This window comes from Numenius arquata, chromosome 2 (genome assembly GCF_964106895.1).
Source record: "Numenius arquata chromosome 2, bNumArq3.hap1.1, whole genome shotgun sequence".
NCBI lineage: Eukaryota > Metazoa > Chordata > Aves > Charadriiformes > Scolopacidae > Numenius > Numenius arquata.
Genome location: NC_133577.1, coordinates 87,597,732 through 87,615,366, shown reverse-complemented (window position 1 = coordinate 87,615,366; position 17,635 = coordinate 87,597,732). Strand labels below are relative to the sequence as shown.

The window sequence follows — 17,635 nt, the reverse complement described above, 5'->3', positions numbered from 1 at the left end:
GTAAATGAGAAATGTGAACTTTCTGTGATATTTATGACACCAATGTGTTTCCTTTCTCTCTGCACCTTTTGTTTGGGGAAGGAAGATAGTTTGGTTTTACTTTATATGTGAAAAGACTGCTTTTGAAATTGGTGCTTTACTAATGATTTGTCCCACTTATGTGTTTCTTTTCAGGATGCCCTTATGGTTTACAAAGAAGCAATACAGAAAATGCCAAGGCAGTTTGCACCACAGAGCTTATACAACATGATGGGTAAGTACATTTTTAGTGCTGCAGAAAGATACTTGAGGCGTAGGACAGGGTGAAACAAAAGAGCTTAGCTAGGCAACTGGTTCTCAAATGAATTAGCTAATAAAAACAGAAATAATTGCCTTCAGTAGATACGAGCTAAATCAGGTTCAGAGCTTAAATCCCAGCAACTGCAAGTCTGGATAAGGTACAATAAATGATGAGACTCTTAGATACTTGATATCTTTAAGAGTGTCCATGCAGCACTTGTACATGTAGCATGCATGGTCTTTTTCTCTGCCTCCAGAATCTATCATCTGCTATCTTGGAGACCTCATGCAATTCATACACATTTTTTTAATCTCCACTTTAGTCATCTTTGAAACTAAGAAGAAATTGTATTTTCTTCATAGAAAATGGAGTGAGATTGATTATAACGTAAAATTTAGTGTGGGTGTTGGATGTTAAATTTCCTTCTAAACCAACAAGATGTCTAAAGAGGCCCACAGAGATAGTTGGATTTTTTTGCAGGTTGTGCCAAAAACTTATTTCCCAGCTGATGTACTGTTAGTTCAACATCTACAATGAGAAAATTCTTCTTCCAGGACCAGGCTATCTGTTCTTCAGAATTTTAGCAGAGTCTCTTGAGTACTGCAAGAAACATTTAATTTAGCTGAGGTGTGTTTTGTTCTTAAACTTTAACTGCTCGTGTTCTTCATCACATTTTTATACAGGATACATTAAACAGATAAAAGAAAGATAATATGAATCATTATTTATAGTATTCAGATCTGTAAACAAGAGGGCAGGTTCGTCGTTGTTCCAGAGATGCTTTTAAGTGGAATTCTCTCTGAAAGGGCATGTGTTTCTGCTAAGCAACCTCAGTGTCTGGCCCAGTAGACTCTGTGAGCTCCTGTCTGGGACAGAAAAGCATGTAAGATGCCTTTAATGTAGTTCAAAATAGAGCAATTAAAAATATATGTAGAAACAATTAGGATCAACAGGAAGCTTGTGGTGTTTTGTGCCTTTTTTTTACACTGTCTCAACGCCTAAAATATAAGGGAATGTATTGGTTGATACCAATTGGTTTGATGCAGTTGTTGAAAGGAGGCATCACTCTACTTAATTAGGAAAGGCATCTTTTATTAGCTCCTTACAAGTACTTGGACATAGGCAAAAAATATTCTAAAATTGTAGTTGTAACTGATGCTACATGTTTGCAAATCTCTGTAAATGCTGAATTGAGTACTTCTCTTGTCACAGTGACAAAGTATCTAATGTAAATAATAGCAAAAACCACTTCCTTAACAGTTCATACAGTTCAATGGAGCGTTACTTCTCCCTGAATGCTGAGCATTATCAGATTAATGCAAATGGCTAAAATCCCTAAAATGGACAAGTTGATTATTGCATGTACTTTTGTTCATAGGGAGTCTTAGCTGAACTATTGTTTAGTTAGTTTTATTTATCAGCATTTACTGATAAATTTTGGTGGGGTTATCAACAGTCACCACTCCATGGATTAAGCCTCTGCTTACTATTGGTGTCATATAGTGATTGCTGAAGTACTGCAGTGCTCCAGCAAGCCCTCTGAAGTTTGGCAGCCCTTTTTAGTGCAGACATATGTATATATATTGTAATTCTAATAAAAGTACTTTTCAGAAGTACAGAAATCGGAGAAAGTAAACCAATACTGTCTTTAGCATGGTGGTTGTTCCATCACAAAGCAGGCCTGTTCCACCCTTTTTCTTTTCTCGTGAATAGATGCTCCCTTTAAAAACCACTATGACCTGTAAAATTCTTTAGGTTTTTACTTTTTTGCCCATTGGTTACTTTTTTAGGTTCAGGAGGCCTTTCTCAGCTTCCTTTATAAGCACAGTCCATGACGTCCAAGTTCACTCTGTTCCTGGGATTTGCATTTATTAACTCACAAAGCGATAGTGAACACAAAGGCCAGCTCAGTCCTTTGCCTGGGCTTGGCTGCTGCTACACTTCCTCCCTCCACTGCTTAGCCCATACCCTGGCTTCTGTTTCCTTTAGGCAGCCACCGGCACTTCATGGATGTCCTAGTGGCATGACAAGTTAGGGTCAACCAAGATTACCTTAGCCCCTTTCATCCTATCACGAAGAGCAACAGGCTATTATGGAGCTCTGTAAAGTACAACCTATTAATGTAGCATATATTTGTATTTTGTTTGCTGTTGTGATGGCAGCTGTTGCAGGGAAACCAGAACTTGCTTCGCATTCGTTGCAGAGGTGTGGCTTGTTGGCCCTGCTGCAAAGGCAATCCAAGAGGCTACGTAAAGAGCCCGGTAGTGACTTGAATTGAATGCAGTGCAGCTCTATTAACAGCAGGACTCAGACTGATTCATTTAAAGCTGTCCTGGACGTGTCTACATGAGTATACGTGACTGCAGTTAGTCTCTCCTACCTGTAATAGTGTAAAGGTTAGATGACAAGACAGAACTTGGTAGCAGATAAGCTCGCTTTATAGCGTGGAAAGAAAAAGATATTTCTGGGGAGTAATTAAGCCCATCTGACATAGACATCTATTTTAGATAATACAAATAATCCCCTGCAAGCACACTTCTCCTGTAAAAGGAGCTGAGATGACTAGCTTAGACTTGGTAGCTCAACTGGGGTGAGATAAATCCTAAACACCTATTCAGTCATCTCTTTGCATTGGGTGTGACAGGAGAACAAGGGAACCGCATCCATTATCAGGAGCGCATCCGCTCTGCAGCTCATACGCTTTCATTGGGCACCCGAAGGCCAACTGGATTGTTTATTTCTGTTTTGATGTTCAAGATAAAATTTTAAACATATTCACTATAACACGTTCTTTGATAAACAGCATTACATAAACTTGTCTGCCTACTTCTTGCCTTTAAAAGGGAGGCTGGAGGAACTGAAATAGGCCAGTCCTGTATCGTGTGCTTGGAACTGCATGAACCTAACTCTGAGCTGTGCAAGCTCACTGTGTGCTCACTGCTGGGGAGGAAGGGGGAGAAACTGGGGACTGCTCCCCAGCTGCTCAGGAAGGAAGGGTCCTTCCCTGTCTCTCTATGTGTGGAAAAAGACTTCACGGCTCATCATTAAATCCAAGAATAGCTACAGTTTGAGGATTACCTGCCGCAGTTGTCATTGTGATTGATGTATTCTGAGTCTCTGGCAATCGCTCATCTTGGTTCAGTGTTACATATTGGCATGTGATGTAAGAAAACAATGCTTCCTCTAATTTTTAATAATTACTCAATCATTTCATTGAAGATTTTCTGGAGGCTTTTTTCCACGTATGATGTACATGACATACTCAAAAGAGAATAAACAGGAGACGAACTGTTTAAACTGAATTAGGGTTTGAACTCAGTGCTCCCAGTGCAGTAGCATTAGCACTCCAGCAGTGTTAAGCCTTTACACCACCTGCTTTCCCTGTTTGTGTTACACTTCTTTTCCTGTGCTTGCTTCTATTGGCCTTTTGCTCTGACAGGGCCAATGACTCATTCCTCCAGTACGCCAGCTTGCCCAGCTGGCTCTCATCCTTTAAAACTCTAACTTGCCTCTTAGAGGAAGAAGTAGTATTGGGCCTCAAGAAGCAAGCCACCCATTTGACTTTGCATTTTATTCATGGTACAAAAGGCGAGGCCAGAAGACCATCATCAGATGTTCTAAGTTTGTGCATATGAAAAGTTGCAGGGTAGATTTTGGTCTCCTGTTGCTGTGATTTATTTTGCCAGGTGTGCAACAACTCAGCTAAGGAAACCATATGTTTCTCTGGCTTTGTACCAAGAAGTAAAACCTTTTCATTTTTTTTTTTTTCTTAAAAGAACCCAAAACAGCTAAAAATTAAAACTCTAAAACTAGAATCAAAATAATTATTCAACAAGCTGTATAGGGTTGGCTTGGTATTTATTTTCTCTATGTCATATTTCTTTGATGTAAATTAAAAAGTACATGCTAAGGTTACACAGATTAATTTGCTTGGCATGGCAACATGCACTACAAAAGCCAGAGTCCAGCTCAGCTGCATTAAATAGGTAATATATTTTGTTTAAAGTTTCAATTAAAACCTGGGGTCAAAAGATAAAATGGTCCCTGTGGGATCTTGAACACTTTAATGCCAATATTAGGATTACTTAAGGATCAGCCTCTGCTCTAGATGTCTTTTGCGTTCCTTGAAATCTGATATTGTACAGTTGATTGTATTACATTGCTTTTAAAACCACACTGACCCACCTGCTACAGTAATTCATACTCTTGCCAGTTAAGTGGTGTGAGGTGGACCATAGAGGCTTTATTTTAATACCGAACAGTAACAAGAAAGATGTTGGGGTGGCATTGTTCGGGTTTAGGTTGGCAAGGTACTGTCATAAAGACAAATGTCTTGATCACACTCCATCTGCCCTTGCCAACTGACATCTGAATGTCTGTTTTCAAATGCATTTAATGCAAAGCCTTACAAACATTTTTGATGAGAAATTTAAGTTACAAAAGAAGCTAACATTGCAGGAGTGAATACAGTTAATGATACACAGATTAGAGTTTAGATTTCTCCTTGCTAATCTGCTACATTGTACATGGACAGAAAACAAATCATACGCAAGTGGCAGCCAGGTACAGAACAGGAAAGGGGAGCCAGATTTTACATCTGGTGCAAGGGTTTGCATCGTAAGTACAAAAGCTTAGCATGCAGAGAGACTTTCTGTGTTGATGATTATAACATAACTATCGCTTTATTTGATTATGCTTTTGGGTGGCTGTGGCTGTTTGTACAAACCTGTTAATATTGTTAAGGCTCCTATCCCATTTGCTCCTTGCTCCCATTAAATGCTTTTTTATTGAATTACTTTTAAACATTGTTTAGAACTCCAAGAAACACTTTTGCTGGTGTAGTTTTACAGTTCATGCTGTGCAAGACTTACTTTTTAAGAGACAAAGATGATTAAGTTGTGAAATACATATCCCACATCATAATTTATGCAGAGCATGGGAGCTGCACTTATCTGAGCTCCAGTCATCAGTGTGCTTCCTATGCATCTCATGAAGCTTTACTGGTAATTTCTTACTAAATGTACATTACAAACTTATTTTGTTTTAAAACTAGCTTGGCTCAAGAAAAGGATTTGTTTCTTTCATACATGTATTTTATTATATGTTCTAGGGAAATTAGAATGGAGTCCACTCCAACAGTGATGGGAATAAAAGGTTGTGCTTCTTTCTCTCCCCCTCCCTGCTTCCATTCTACTACTTTAACTCTTCCCCCTCTCAGACTTTTATGGTAGTTTATATCTGCTGTCCAAAGCTGAGTATAAATCTCTGGGCTGATTGCAATGTCTCCTGTTTTTTCACTTTATTTTGTTTGAGGCATTCAAGCTGGGTATGAAGGTTACAGCAGTGGATTGCTGAGGGGGGTAGTGGATGCAATGTTTGAGACCTGGGTGTTTTTTTCCAGATTCTCAGATTTTCTTAGTTTTATCTGTTTGGACTACTGATCTATAATTTCATGTGAAATGCTTGCATTTTCTTAGGCAGAATTCTGAAAAAGCTAAGAGTGTAAGCCTGAAATGCATTTGTATTTTAAACATATGGGGTTTTGTATGAAAATAAGTATAATCATAATGTTTGTAGACCAAAAATATGGTCCAATACTGAAATTAGACTACAGTGATCCCAGTTAGGCATGATTCTAATGGAAAATGCCTCTATTAAGAGTTTTTAAAAAAGCCTATACTGGCATAATGTCTATATTTTACTGACAAAAAGAATAATCCTTAAAAGGTGTGTAAATAAAGTGAAGGGCAAGAAAAGAGTACAAACCCTTTTTCAGTTATGAATTCTTAGTTTGTGCCCTTATGATTTGCTGCTGGTTGCACATCTGTTGGAAAATGAAAATGTGATTATTTATCTCAGGTGAGCTCAATGCTTCTATTTGTGTCAATATACTTCTTTCACTGGAAGACTTTGCACAGCTGTTTCGTGTTGTACAAAGTCCATGCTGTTCCACGCTGCAACTGATTTTATTTTGCCTTTCATATATATCTGTTTTCCACTTAGGTATTTTCTTTCAAAAGTAGCTTAGTGGTCTAATTAAATCAGATCAAAGGCTTTGCTTTGGCTAATTGCGTCCTGTAAGAATCTGCTCAACCAAAGTAAATGTGGATTGACTCCCATCCATCAAAAGTCCTCTTAAAATACAATACATTCCTTAAAATCTTCAAGAAGATTTTTCTGTAAAAGGAAAAAAACACAAACAGAATATGCTTAGTCTATGCAGAACTTGATGCTCATTAGGTTCACATGCTTCAGCGGTTTCACAGAAGATGTGCATGCACTGCATATTTATCACCAAGACTGTTAATCTTTTGCAGTATATCTTAAACATCAGTATAGTATAACATCAAACTATGCTTCTAGATTTATGATGTTATTGTATGCACTGGTACCTAAGGGAAGAAAGAAGGAAGTTATATATCTAGGGAAGGGCATTTGTGCTAAATGCATCTGCAGCCTTGGTTTGCACAATGAGGCTACACAGTTGCATTATGAAAGACACAACCCTCTTGTGGTATTGGGGTGCATAGGGATGCACACCTCTCCATCATTTTCTAAGGCAACCTGTTTATGTTCCCAATTCAAAGAAATGATGGAAAAATGAAATTTAATTCCTGAGTGAATGTATATATTAGATATTTTCCTTTTCAAAGTGCATCTCCATCTTCCTTTTTGTTTTGACTTCTGCTTTTGTCAATGCCAAATTCTATATTTCCTATATTATATTATTACCATCCAGCAATTTGAGTGGCAGAAAATGAACATATACAAGGATGATCCAGGGCAGACTTACCCTGCATTGTCTCCTTTACAGAGATAATTTTTCAGTGGTCTTTTCAATAGTATCTTTTAGGATCCTAAGAGGAGGACCACAGGAGGGACATGTGTTTTTAATCTGAAAGTATAGATACATGCCATCTATAGAGGCACAGTGCTATTATACCCATAGTGTCATTGTATTTGCTCATAGATAAATCTAACGTGCTCCTACAAGGAGATGGCCTTTGCTTGGTATGACAACATGCATCGGAAACAAAACAAATCTGAAAACAGCAGATGAGAGTTTAATCTAGAACCATATAACATATATTCATGTAAATGGTACCTAATTTTGCTTTTTAATAATGTGTGATATGTATTAGAAAATCCTAACTTTTTACTACATTTTTTTTGAGGATTTGTATTAAGCTCATATTCCACTTAATTATGGAGTATAAAGTTAGCCTTTCAAGGAAAATAGCTGCTAGCAAGGTGATCCTTTATTAGTAATACCATTTAATATAAATATTTAATGTTTAATATGATTGTTGTCATTCCTTAATTACTCTTTATTTGTCTTGGCATTATTTAAATAGAGATGGTTTTGTTGTTTTAGTTTGTTGGGTTTGTTTGTTTGTTTGTTTATTTTGAAAGATTATTTTTCAATCCCAAAGATTCTGAGGAAATAAGAGGAAATACTGCTTTGGAGAATGGTAGTCTTGCAACTGATCTATCTCTATGGCAAAGAAAATCCACTTGAGTACTAGGATTTTAGTGGTGTAAGTCTAGTGAAAAGGTAGCTCATTCCTCATTCCTTTGTCATGAAGTGTTCATGAACTATGTATACACTCCTTTTTATAGTGTTTCAGTTGCATATTAATGTGTTTTCTTGTACTACACCAGGAAATGAGAGTTACAATTAAATATTCTGTGTTCCTCCTTCTGGAATAGGCTAAGAAATTGGCTCATAAATAACAGAAAATGTTAGCTGAACTGTAAAAATTGAAACATTTTTGAATGACTCATTTGTCTCCCTTTACTCTAATTAGCTGTTGAATTTCTTGCCACCACTGATTGTGCAGGCAATGCTGCACGTGGCTGTATGTTGGTATGGATTAGGGAACTGAAATAACTGTCAATTTATGTCTTAAGGTTTCCACTGCCATGAGTTTCTTTCTCTGTTGTTGTTACCCTTAATAGAAAAGTAGAATGCAGCTCTCTTGAACTTTATAGATCAGACAAGTTTTATTAATAAATTGTGCATGTGTGTGACCTTTCAGATTTTTAACATGAGTTTTGAAAGGTTTTACAAATTAAATAATTGCTAAAGTAAATAAAGAAACCTGCTCACGTGTACCACTGGTTTGTATATTTTCTGCCAGTGGACACTGTGTAATATTCCTAATGACTAAATCATTCACGTTGTAAGTTTATAAAAATACAGGATTTAAATGACCAATACTGTTTTTTTCATTTTAATCTCAGACACTCCAATACACAAATGCATCCTGAATGACAGAAGTCAATCCCTACATGTTTTCTCTCGTTTTGTTGAAAAACTATCTTAAGCTGGAATGACTTTTATTAAAATTTCATCAGTCTAACACTTCAATTAACAGATGTTTGATTTTATCCTTGTCTTTGAGTATGGCAGTAGCAGAGCCTTTGTTAGTTTTCAACTGACTTTGATTTCTTTTTAGATAGGGGTGTCACTGTAAATCATTTAGAATCAGACACCCTAACAGTGCTTCCTTCTGTAGTAATGACATGCTCTAATTGCTTATAATATAGCAATTCTTGATGATATGGGGCTTATGGGCAGAAAACACTCTTCAGAAAAAAAAATGTTCAGCCATAGTGAATTCCCTGTAAAGTTTTCAGGGGAATAAAATTCCTTTCTCTACAGTTTGACATTTAGATTGACATATTGTAGCTTCATTTCTAGATGTGCCACTCAGAAATACCCTCAAAGTTTAAGGAGGTTAGCTTGTAAAGTAGTTGAGCTCTTAAAACCTATTAAAAATGGAATTTGCCAGTTCTCTGAAGATGTTAATCTCTTCTTATATCAGAATCCATCATGGAAAATAGATTAGAACCTTGGATCTTTTTGAAAGTTGGCAGTGCAGTCAGCATATACTACCAGCAGATAACTCCATCTCTTATGGCTGCTTACATTACTTTTTAAAGGATCTTGTTGTTAATTGTTTGAAACTTTGCCAAGGGCTGGAATTTTCCATTTAAAGAAAAGAAAAAGGCAATATGGATTCCTCATTTCCTATATGCTAAATGAAGCAGGGGCCTGTGGGAAAAATAGTATGCAATCAAATAATTAAACATTCTGCCATAAAGTGTATAGTTAGGGAGAGGAGTTGAGGGGAGCATATAGCTTGACTTCTGGCTTCTTCCATCCTTTCAACACTTGATTTCATGACTTTGTTTTGTGCATAACAAGGTATAATGTTACGTCACTTATTTGTGAGTGCTGACATGGTGAAAAAAAAATGCATGCGAAGTTGATATCCCTGAATTTTATCATAGGTTTTGGGGAATGTTTGTGTTCTTTGGGGGTTTCTTTCCTGTTTGGATTTTTTTTTTTTTTATTTGGCTTGGGTTGTTGTTTTCTTTTTAAATTGTTCTTTTAGTTTGGCCCTAAACAGCAATAGAATGACTTGAGTACTTCTGGGACTGAAACTTCAGCTACTTCTGTGTATGTAATCAGATACCAGAGACCAGTGCATGAGTACAGAATGCTCTGTATAATCTTGAATTAGAAATCCTGGTCTGTTAGATTTACAGGCTTGCACCCCTTTTTGGAAAAACTCTATCTGCTCATAAAAGATCATGTTGGCTTCCCTTAGCTTTGGCTCAGTGTGACTTCTGACTCTACATCACAGTTTTTATTTGCAGGCTGTGGTTAGGTCAGTTTGCATGCACTGCACCCTAACTCCTGAACCTCAAACTTTTGTGGCACTTTTTGCGTGGGATCCCTATCCTCTGGTGACAAAGATAGCAAAAAAAAAAAAAAAAAAAAAATTCTACCTGGACCTAGACTTTTTTTTTAATCAAGAAAATCCTCCATAGCCCCTGTATATACTCAAGATAAAGTAGCTCCCATGGTAAGAGTTCCTTCTATTTTACTTTTTTGAGCGTGTATGTGGCACTTTTTTCCCTGAGTTTCGGGGTTATGGTAGTTGGCTTCAAACCTGAATAAAGAACATTGGTCTGTCTCTCTCTCCATGATGCCCTTAAAGCTATTAATTTCCACGTAATGCAGACCTGCGGGCAGTGACTCACCTGGAAACAGGCTTAGCTGACCTCTACTTTGGTCAGCTGTAGTCCTCTCTTGATCTTCCAGTGGTGGCACTGGATAAACTATGACTTCATAATTTTGGGATGATAGTTAGCCATTTATTTGGAATTAATCAGCTGGTGACATTATGAAAACCTGGTTCTCCTGTAGCCATTTTCAGTCTGTCATTGGCTTGGGCAAGGGCACATTTATATCTAAGGCCCTCATGAATGGGCTGTGTATATGCAGGCTATTAATCTGAAAGCTGCTGCTCTTCACCATTACATACTTGTTTGATATTGCTTATTTCCAACCTTTGAGAAATTTGATTGTTTGCTTCTTTGAGAAGCTGCTGCTTTGTATGTTAAATTCTTTCTCAGAAACTTCAAGACTACAATTATCTGTACCACAGTATATGGCTCTCTGACGTCCCAGTCATCTCTTGTTCTTCAACATTGCCTGCCTCAGCCTCTCACAGTAAAGGATTTAACTTTGAAAAAATGTACAATTTTGGTCATTTCGTACATGACTTCTTAAGACTAGCAATTTTAAAATTATGGATGGTATATTCTAATTGAAACTAACTGTGGCACATAACCTAATTTAACTACATTCAGAGATTAGGGTTTTAATGTCTTGCCCCTCCCTCCAATATAGTTTCAGGGCTGTTTTCTTAACCTTTCCTAGTTTTTAAAAATCTTGGTTCTTGATATATTATGATTAAATGCAAACACTTCCTGTATTCTCCCTACCATTCCATGCTGCGCAATGTAGACTGATGGAAAAGAAGTAACTTTTCTACAGTAGATGTGGTAAAAATTCTGTTACTTTGAGGCTTTTGACTGAAACTTAGCAGATGGAGCTCTCTTGCAGTTCTGTTCCGACAAGACTTTCATCTCAACCGTGCTCTTTCAGCCCTAATAAGGCCATAACTCAGTATGCTCCATGAAGTGTCTGTAAGGCTTTGTGTGTGTGTGTGATTGCAGGTGTTCAAAGCAGTTCACCTTTTTCAAGATCTCTGCCCATTTAATACATAGCAAATTATAAATGAGCTAATAAATTATGGAAGCCCTGAGAAATTTTGGGCATTCTCACTAGCATTTGTTTCACCCTGTAGGAGAAGCCTATATGAGAATGAGCCGGCTGCCAGAAGCAGAGCGCTGGTACGTGGAGTCACTGCGATCCAAGAGCGACCACATCCCAGCCCATCTCACCTACGGAAAACTACTGGCTCTGACGGTGAGTTAACCAGCAGCTCCTGGGAGCTGGTCCCAGGCCCTTCGAGTAGGTGAGGTAAAGGAATGGGAAGACTTTGGCCTGAAGATTGCTTATAGCCCTATTTGTGATGCTATTTTAGTCATGCCTATTAACTAAGGATAAGTTGACAGTGTAGTTTTTTTGTGAAACATTGCATCCATTCCTGAAATATCACCACCTCTGTGCCAGAAGAAAACAGTTAAAATAGTGTAGGAACTTTTTAACAGGGAGTAAGTTCTCTAGTTGAAAAAGCCTTTATTCTAAGTAGTTTAGATCACAAGTAATTATATTAATGCTAAAGATGCTCAGCGTTTGACGCAGGGTTGTTGCAGCAGCCTGTGGCAGAGCTAGGAAATGTTGCCTGTACTTTGTGAATTACATGTCTTATGCTTTGAATTTATGCTTCTTTATGAGTATTTCTTTGAGCTTGTGAAAGGACTACTCAACTACTAAGAGCTAATTATAAAAAAAATGGAAAGAGTTAGACTTTTTCATTTCTTCACAATTTATTGTGCCTTCTGAGTATAGATGAACTTATAGCGCCAGCTAAACTAGCCCGATATGATAGTTATAGCAGAGTACCAGTCCCTCCTCGGTTTTCACAAATTTTGAAGATGAAAATGGATTTCTATTTTATTCTCTAAAATAATTGTTTTAAAACTGCCATTCACTGGTTATCCATTTCTCATTCCCATTTTTCATCCATATCCTTTTTCCTGTTTATCTCTTCTACATTTGCTTTCATTGTTCAGCCCAGTGGTTTCATGTTTCCTTTCTATGCTCTACTGATACGCCTTTGTGTGGCTCTTCCATCCTTGTGCCTCAGTTTGCATATCTTCCTCAACTTTTCACCTAGCCATAAGTTTTTACTCTGACCTTGCTTATGCCCTGTCCAGTCTTCAAGCAAAAACTGTCCTTGGACCAAGGGTAGATATCCAGTGAAGAAAAATAGCTCATAATTAATTTCAATAGGTACATTGCTGCTAAAAGTACTTGAATTTGGAAAAGGGGGAGAAATTAGAACAGAAGTTTTCTATAAGAGTGCAAGTGTCCACATAATTGGAAAGAATTAAAAATTGTTTAGTGTTGTCATGTAACGTCACATACAGAGTTTGATTAAAAACTACCTGGATGGGAATTTTTAGCTTGTAATGGAAGTCAAGATGGTAGTGTTATATTCCCACTGCCTGTCAGTTCCAGGCCCTAGAAAGGCATTTTTTGCTACTATTTCCAGTTACAGTTAAAATTTCTCAGATATTGACAAATACATGCACTCACTGACTACCTTTCTCTGGGGTAGAGCTGCAAGTAGGTTATACAGCAAAATTTTCTAATGTACCTTGCTTTTCTGGCAGATATCTTCATATCTTGCACCTAAGAATAACATGAGAAAGTCAGCATTACTGGTTTCTTCTTAGCAGATCTATTCCATACACACACCCCTACCCCAGTACTCCTCTGGTTAATGTTGCACATTTTCTAAACTGCTGAGTATATGAAATATGAGATGTGGTGGGGAAAGTCTTGCAGTTGTTCTGGTAAGCAAGGTCTCACAGTTTTCTTCAAAATAACAAAATCCCCAAATCCCATAACTCTGTACAAATTTTGTGAGCCACTGTTGTGGTTTAACCCTAGATGACAACTAAGCACCACACAGCCACTTGTTCACTCCCCCCATGATGGGACAGGGGAGAGATGCAGAAGAATAAAAGTGAGAAAACTCATGGGTTGAGATAAAGAGAGCCTAATAAATAAAGCAAAAGCCGCATGTGCAAGCAAAGCAAAACAAGAAATTAACTTGCTGCTTCCCGTCAAGCAGGCAGGTGTTCAGCCATCTCCAGGAAAGCAGGGCTCCGTCACGCCTAAGTTATTTGGGAAGACAAATGCCATAACGTCTCCTCCTTCCTTTTTCTTCCCCCAGCTTTATATACTGAGCATGACATCATATGGTAAGGAATATCCCCTTGGTCAGTTGGGGTCAGCTGTCCCGGCTGTATCCCCTCCCATCTTCTTGGGTTCCCTCCACCTTCTTGTTGGCAGGCCAATATGAGAAGCCAAAAAGTCCTTAACTGCTTAGCAGCAACTAAAATATTAGTGTGTTATCAACATTATTCTCATCCTAAATCCAAAACACAGCACTATGACAGCTCCTAGTAAGAAAATTAACTCTATCCCAGCCGAAACCAGGACAGCCACTAAAAAATTTTTAATTTTGTCTCCTCATTATGATAATTCAGATATAGGATTAAACATTAGTGGCATACCCCAACTTTGGGAAGGACACAATGAAAAATATATGTGGATCGTTATAGTAGAATTGAACTGTTCACTTTTCTCCAGGGATATAAACACAAAATACATGTAGGGTGGATTGTGGCTTAAGGATCTGAAGTACGTTTGTGGAAGAATGTGTCTCATTAGCAAAAAGGACAGGAGCTGTATACAACTTTGGACACTGAGTACTGCACCACAGTAGGCAATAAAACACTTTACCTATCCCTTCTCAGCGCACACTTGCTTACCTATACTTGCTCTGTGCCATAATTGCAGTCTGTTCTCATAATGTTGGTTATAATCTGTGGACACTTCTTTCTTTTGTTACTGTTGCTTCTTCTCTATTCATGGCAATATGTACAGATAGAGTTCATGTCCATTCTATTAATAGCAGCATAAGCTGAAAAGATGGTGCTGACCTCCTGTTGGCTTGTAGTGACACAGAACTTCATAAACGCATAACAAGGCAACATGTTGATGACAAAGTAATTAGAGGTGGCAGAAAATTTTTCAGGTGTTTATTTCATTAATTTAAAAAAAAAAAGTTCATTTACCTTTGATCTATTGAAATTTGGCATTTATTTCATTTAATTCTTTCAGCTGCAACGTCTGAAAAGACATTCAACAGTAAAATGGATGATGAAGAGATTTGGCAGTAGAATATGGATTTTTGTCTCCATGTTGGTCACTTATCCTTAATCAGTTTTGCAGCCTACGATCTGCTCAGTGATTCACATTAAACGAATTTTGTCTAGTTTCTAGTATAATGAACTGTACTAGTATCAGTTCCCATTGCAAATGTATGATTGCTGTAACTGACATGCTTCCTGGAAGTCTGCATAGACTTCCTTGGGATTCAATAGCATTAGAGCTGTTCCCCTTGGCATAGCTGTTTCAGCCCATACCTAACTTGAGGTACCACTGTGATTTATTCTGTTGATCTTTGCTGCCTAGGCTCTTGATCATTTTCTCATAGCCTGTTTACTTAGGAGAGAGAAAAGCCTACTTCAGTTGGTTTTCAGATGTTAGAGGAGAGATGTTTTAGAGGCTTCTTTCTCATCATTTGTTGGAATCAAACCTTCAGACTTTTTGCAATCCTATTGCTGAATATAAGTGCTGAGACAAAGCTATAGACAACACTTCTCTGTGTCTCTTTTCCAGCAGAGAAATGTGAGATGATTGATGAAGTGAAGGGTGGAATTGGGTGCTAACATAGATAGTAAATTTTTCTCTGTCAGTGAGATTGGGAGGTGAGGAAGGTGAGGAGGAAGGTTTCAGACAAGTTCCTAAGTTCCATCCAAAGGCAATTCTAGTATAAAACACCCTAGCCGTAAAGTCAAACCTGTAAAGTTCACAAATTCAGCTATGTTTTACTTCCCGAATTTAAATTCCAGTGAAGTGGCTTAATTTTAACCCCAGCTTTTCTGCGTCCTCAAGTCTGTTGCCAGTATTAATGCTTACTAGAAGCAGCATGACATAGAATCATAAAATCATTTAGGCTGGAAAAGACGCTTCAGATCATTGAGTCCAACCGTTAACCCAACACTGCCAAGTCCACCACTAAGTCATGTCCCGAAGTGCTGCATCTACAGGTCTTTTACCTCCAGGGATGATGACTCAACCGTTTCCCTGAGCAGCCTGTTCCAATGTTTGATAACCCTTCCGGTGAAGAAATTTTTCCTAATATCCAATTTAAACCTCTCCTGGTGCAACTTGAGGCTGTGTCCTTTTGTCCTATCGCTTGTTACTCAGGAAAAGAGGCTGATACCCGCCTCACTACAGTCTCCTTTCAGGTAGTTGTAGAGACTGGTAAGGTCTCCCCTCAACCTCCTTTTCTCCAGGCAAAACCCCAGTTCCCCTAACTGCTCCTGGTACCACTTGTTCCCTATACCTTTCAGCAGCTTCGTTGCTCTTCTTTGGACATGCTCCAGCACCTCAATGTCGTTCTTACAGTGAGGGGCCCAAAACTGAACACAGTATTTGAGGTGGGGCCTCACCAGTGCCAAGTACATTGGGACAATCACTTCCCTAGTCCTACTCACCACACTACTCCTGATATAGGCCAGGATACTGTTGGCCGCCTTGTTTACCTGGGCACACTGCTGGCTGTCGACCAGCAGCCCCAGGTCCTTTTCTGCTGGGCAGTTTCCCAGCCACTCCTCCCCAAGCCTGTAGCATTGCATGGAGTTGTTGTGACCCAAATGCAGGGCCTGGCACTTGGCCTTGTTGAACCTCATTCCATTGGCCTTGGCCTGTTGATCCAGCCTGTCCATATCCCTCTACCCTCAAGCAGATCAGCGCTCCTGCCCAACTTGGTGTTGTCTGCAAACTTACTGAGGGTGCACTCAATCCCCTTGTCCAGGTCACTGATAAAGATACTTTGTTCAGTGTTTAAAAGACATTTGGAAAATGCCCTTAACAAAGTGCTTTAACTTTTGGTCAGTCCTGAAGTGGTCAGGCAGTTGGACTAGATGATTGTCATAGGTCCCTTCCAATTGAAATATTCTATTCTATATACAAAACCAAAAGAATTAGCCCAAGTAAAATTAAATAGCATAGATTATGCTTTTTCTTACTATAGTTCATTTCATTTCCCACAAAATGCAAGTTTAAAATTTAAATTGCCCTTTGGAACAGTAGTGACATGAGCTACATGCAAATGGCAAACTAGTAAAATCAAGCTGAAATGTTGACGTGAATCAGTATCTGTCACATCATGATTTTAATCATTTTAAGTTTATGCAGTAGATGAATTGTGATTTACCTTCTTTACAGTTTCACATGCCACTCATGACATTGCAAAAGGTAACCCATTCTGGTAGAAGCTAATTCTCCTCTAAAATCTCTTTTCAGTAAGAGAAGATAATAGAAGGTAATATTAAATACGTCTGTACCTTGACTTTGATTCAAAGTACTGCATTTTAGTAAACTGGAGCTAGCTTCAGCATGAAAATAAAGTTATATACAATCATCATGTTGGAAGAGACCTTGAGATATCATTCCGTCCAATCCCCTACTCAGAGTAAACATTTTATTTAGACCAGATTGCTCATGCAGGTTATTGTTCAAGTTAGAAATAATGAAAAAAAAAACCAACCAAACAAACCGACCACAAACATATTTTTCATTGCTAAGGTAACACGCTCATCTAGTATATGGTGCCTTTATTTTAAGTGTGCTGTCATTGATTCTTGAAATACGTAAATTATATAGTTCTAATTTACATGCAATACAGCCTTTGGAGTAAAAAAATACTTATTAGTATTAAAACAATGCTCTCTGTTTTTATTTTAATGCAAATATTTGTCTCAAGGCTTATTAGCTCTTTTGGGTTATAAGAAATGCCAGGTGGACTTGGGCATTCTGCTGTATACGCAGAAAAAAAGAGACCGACTTAAGAGCTCCAAAGCAATAGCTAATGAATTTACAGTCATCTTACCTAATATCATGTCACAAGTATTTCATAACCCCTATATTGGATAATGTTATATGTTCATATCTAAAAATTACAGCTCACTAAGCTACAATTTTCCTGAAAATATATTAGAACACCATAATTTAGTGGTTGAAAAGCATGATTAGTAGCTCAGCTAGTAGAATAATTGGAAAATAGCCAGTTGTCTGGGGCTTAAGTTTGTGCTTTTTTTTTTTATTATTTATTTTGCAGAAACAACATGTAGCTGTTTAGGACTGCAGTGCTTCAGCATTATGTGCTTTTAATATCTTTAACTTAAGCTGCATAAATTACTTGATAAATTTATTTGTCAATGTACATA

The 17,635-nt window shown here is 37.9% G+C and overlaps 1 protein-coding gene across 1 annotated transcript in view; it reads left to right on the top strand.

Annotated features, from left to right (window-relative positions):
• The window catches only part of TMTC2 (transmembrane O-mannosyltransferase targeting cadherins 2), a 255,407-nt gene that overhangs the window by 182,378 nt on the left and 55,394 nt on the right, over positions 1-17,635 (top strand). The window contains exons 7-8 of the mRNA XM_074168501.1: positions 175-253; positions 11,446-11,567. Coding sequence (XP_074024602.1) covers positions 175-253; positions 11,446-11,567 — 201 coding nt within the window. The remainder of the gene's footprint in view (positions 1-174; positions 254-11,445; positions 11,568-17,635) is intronic.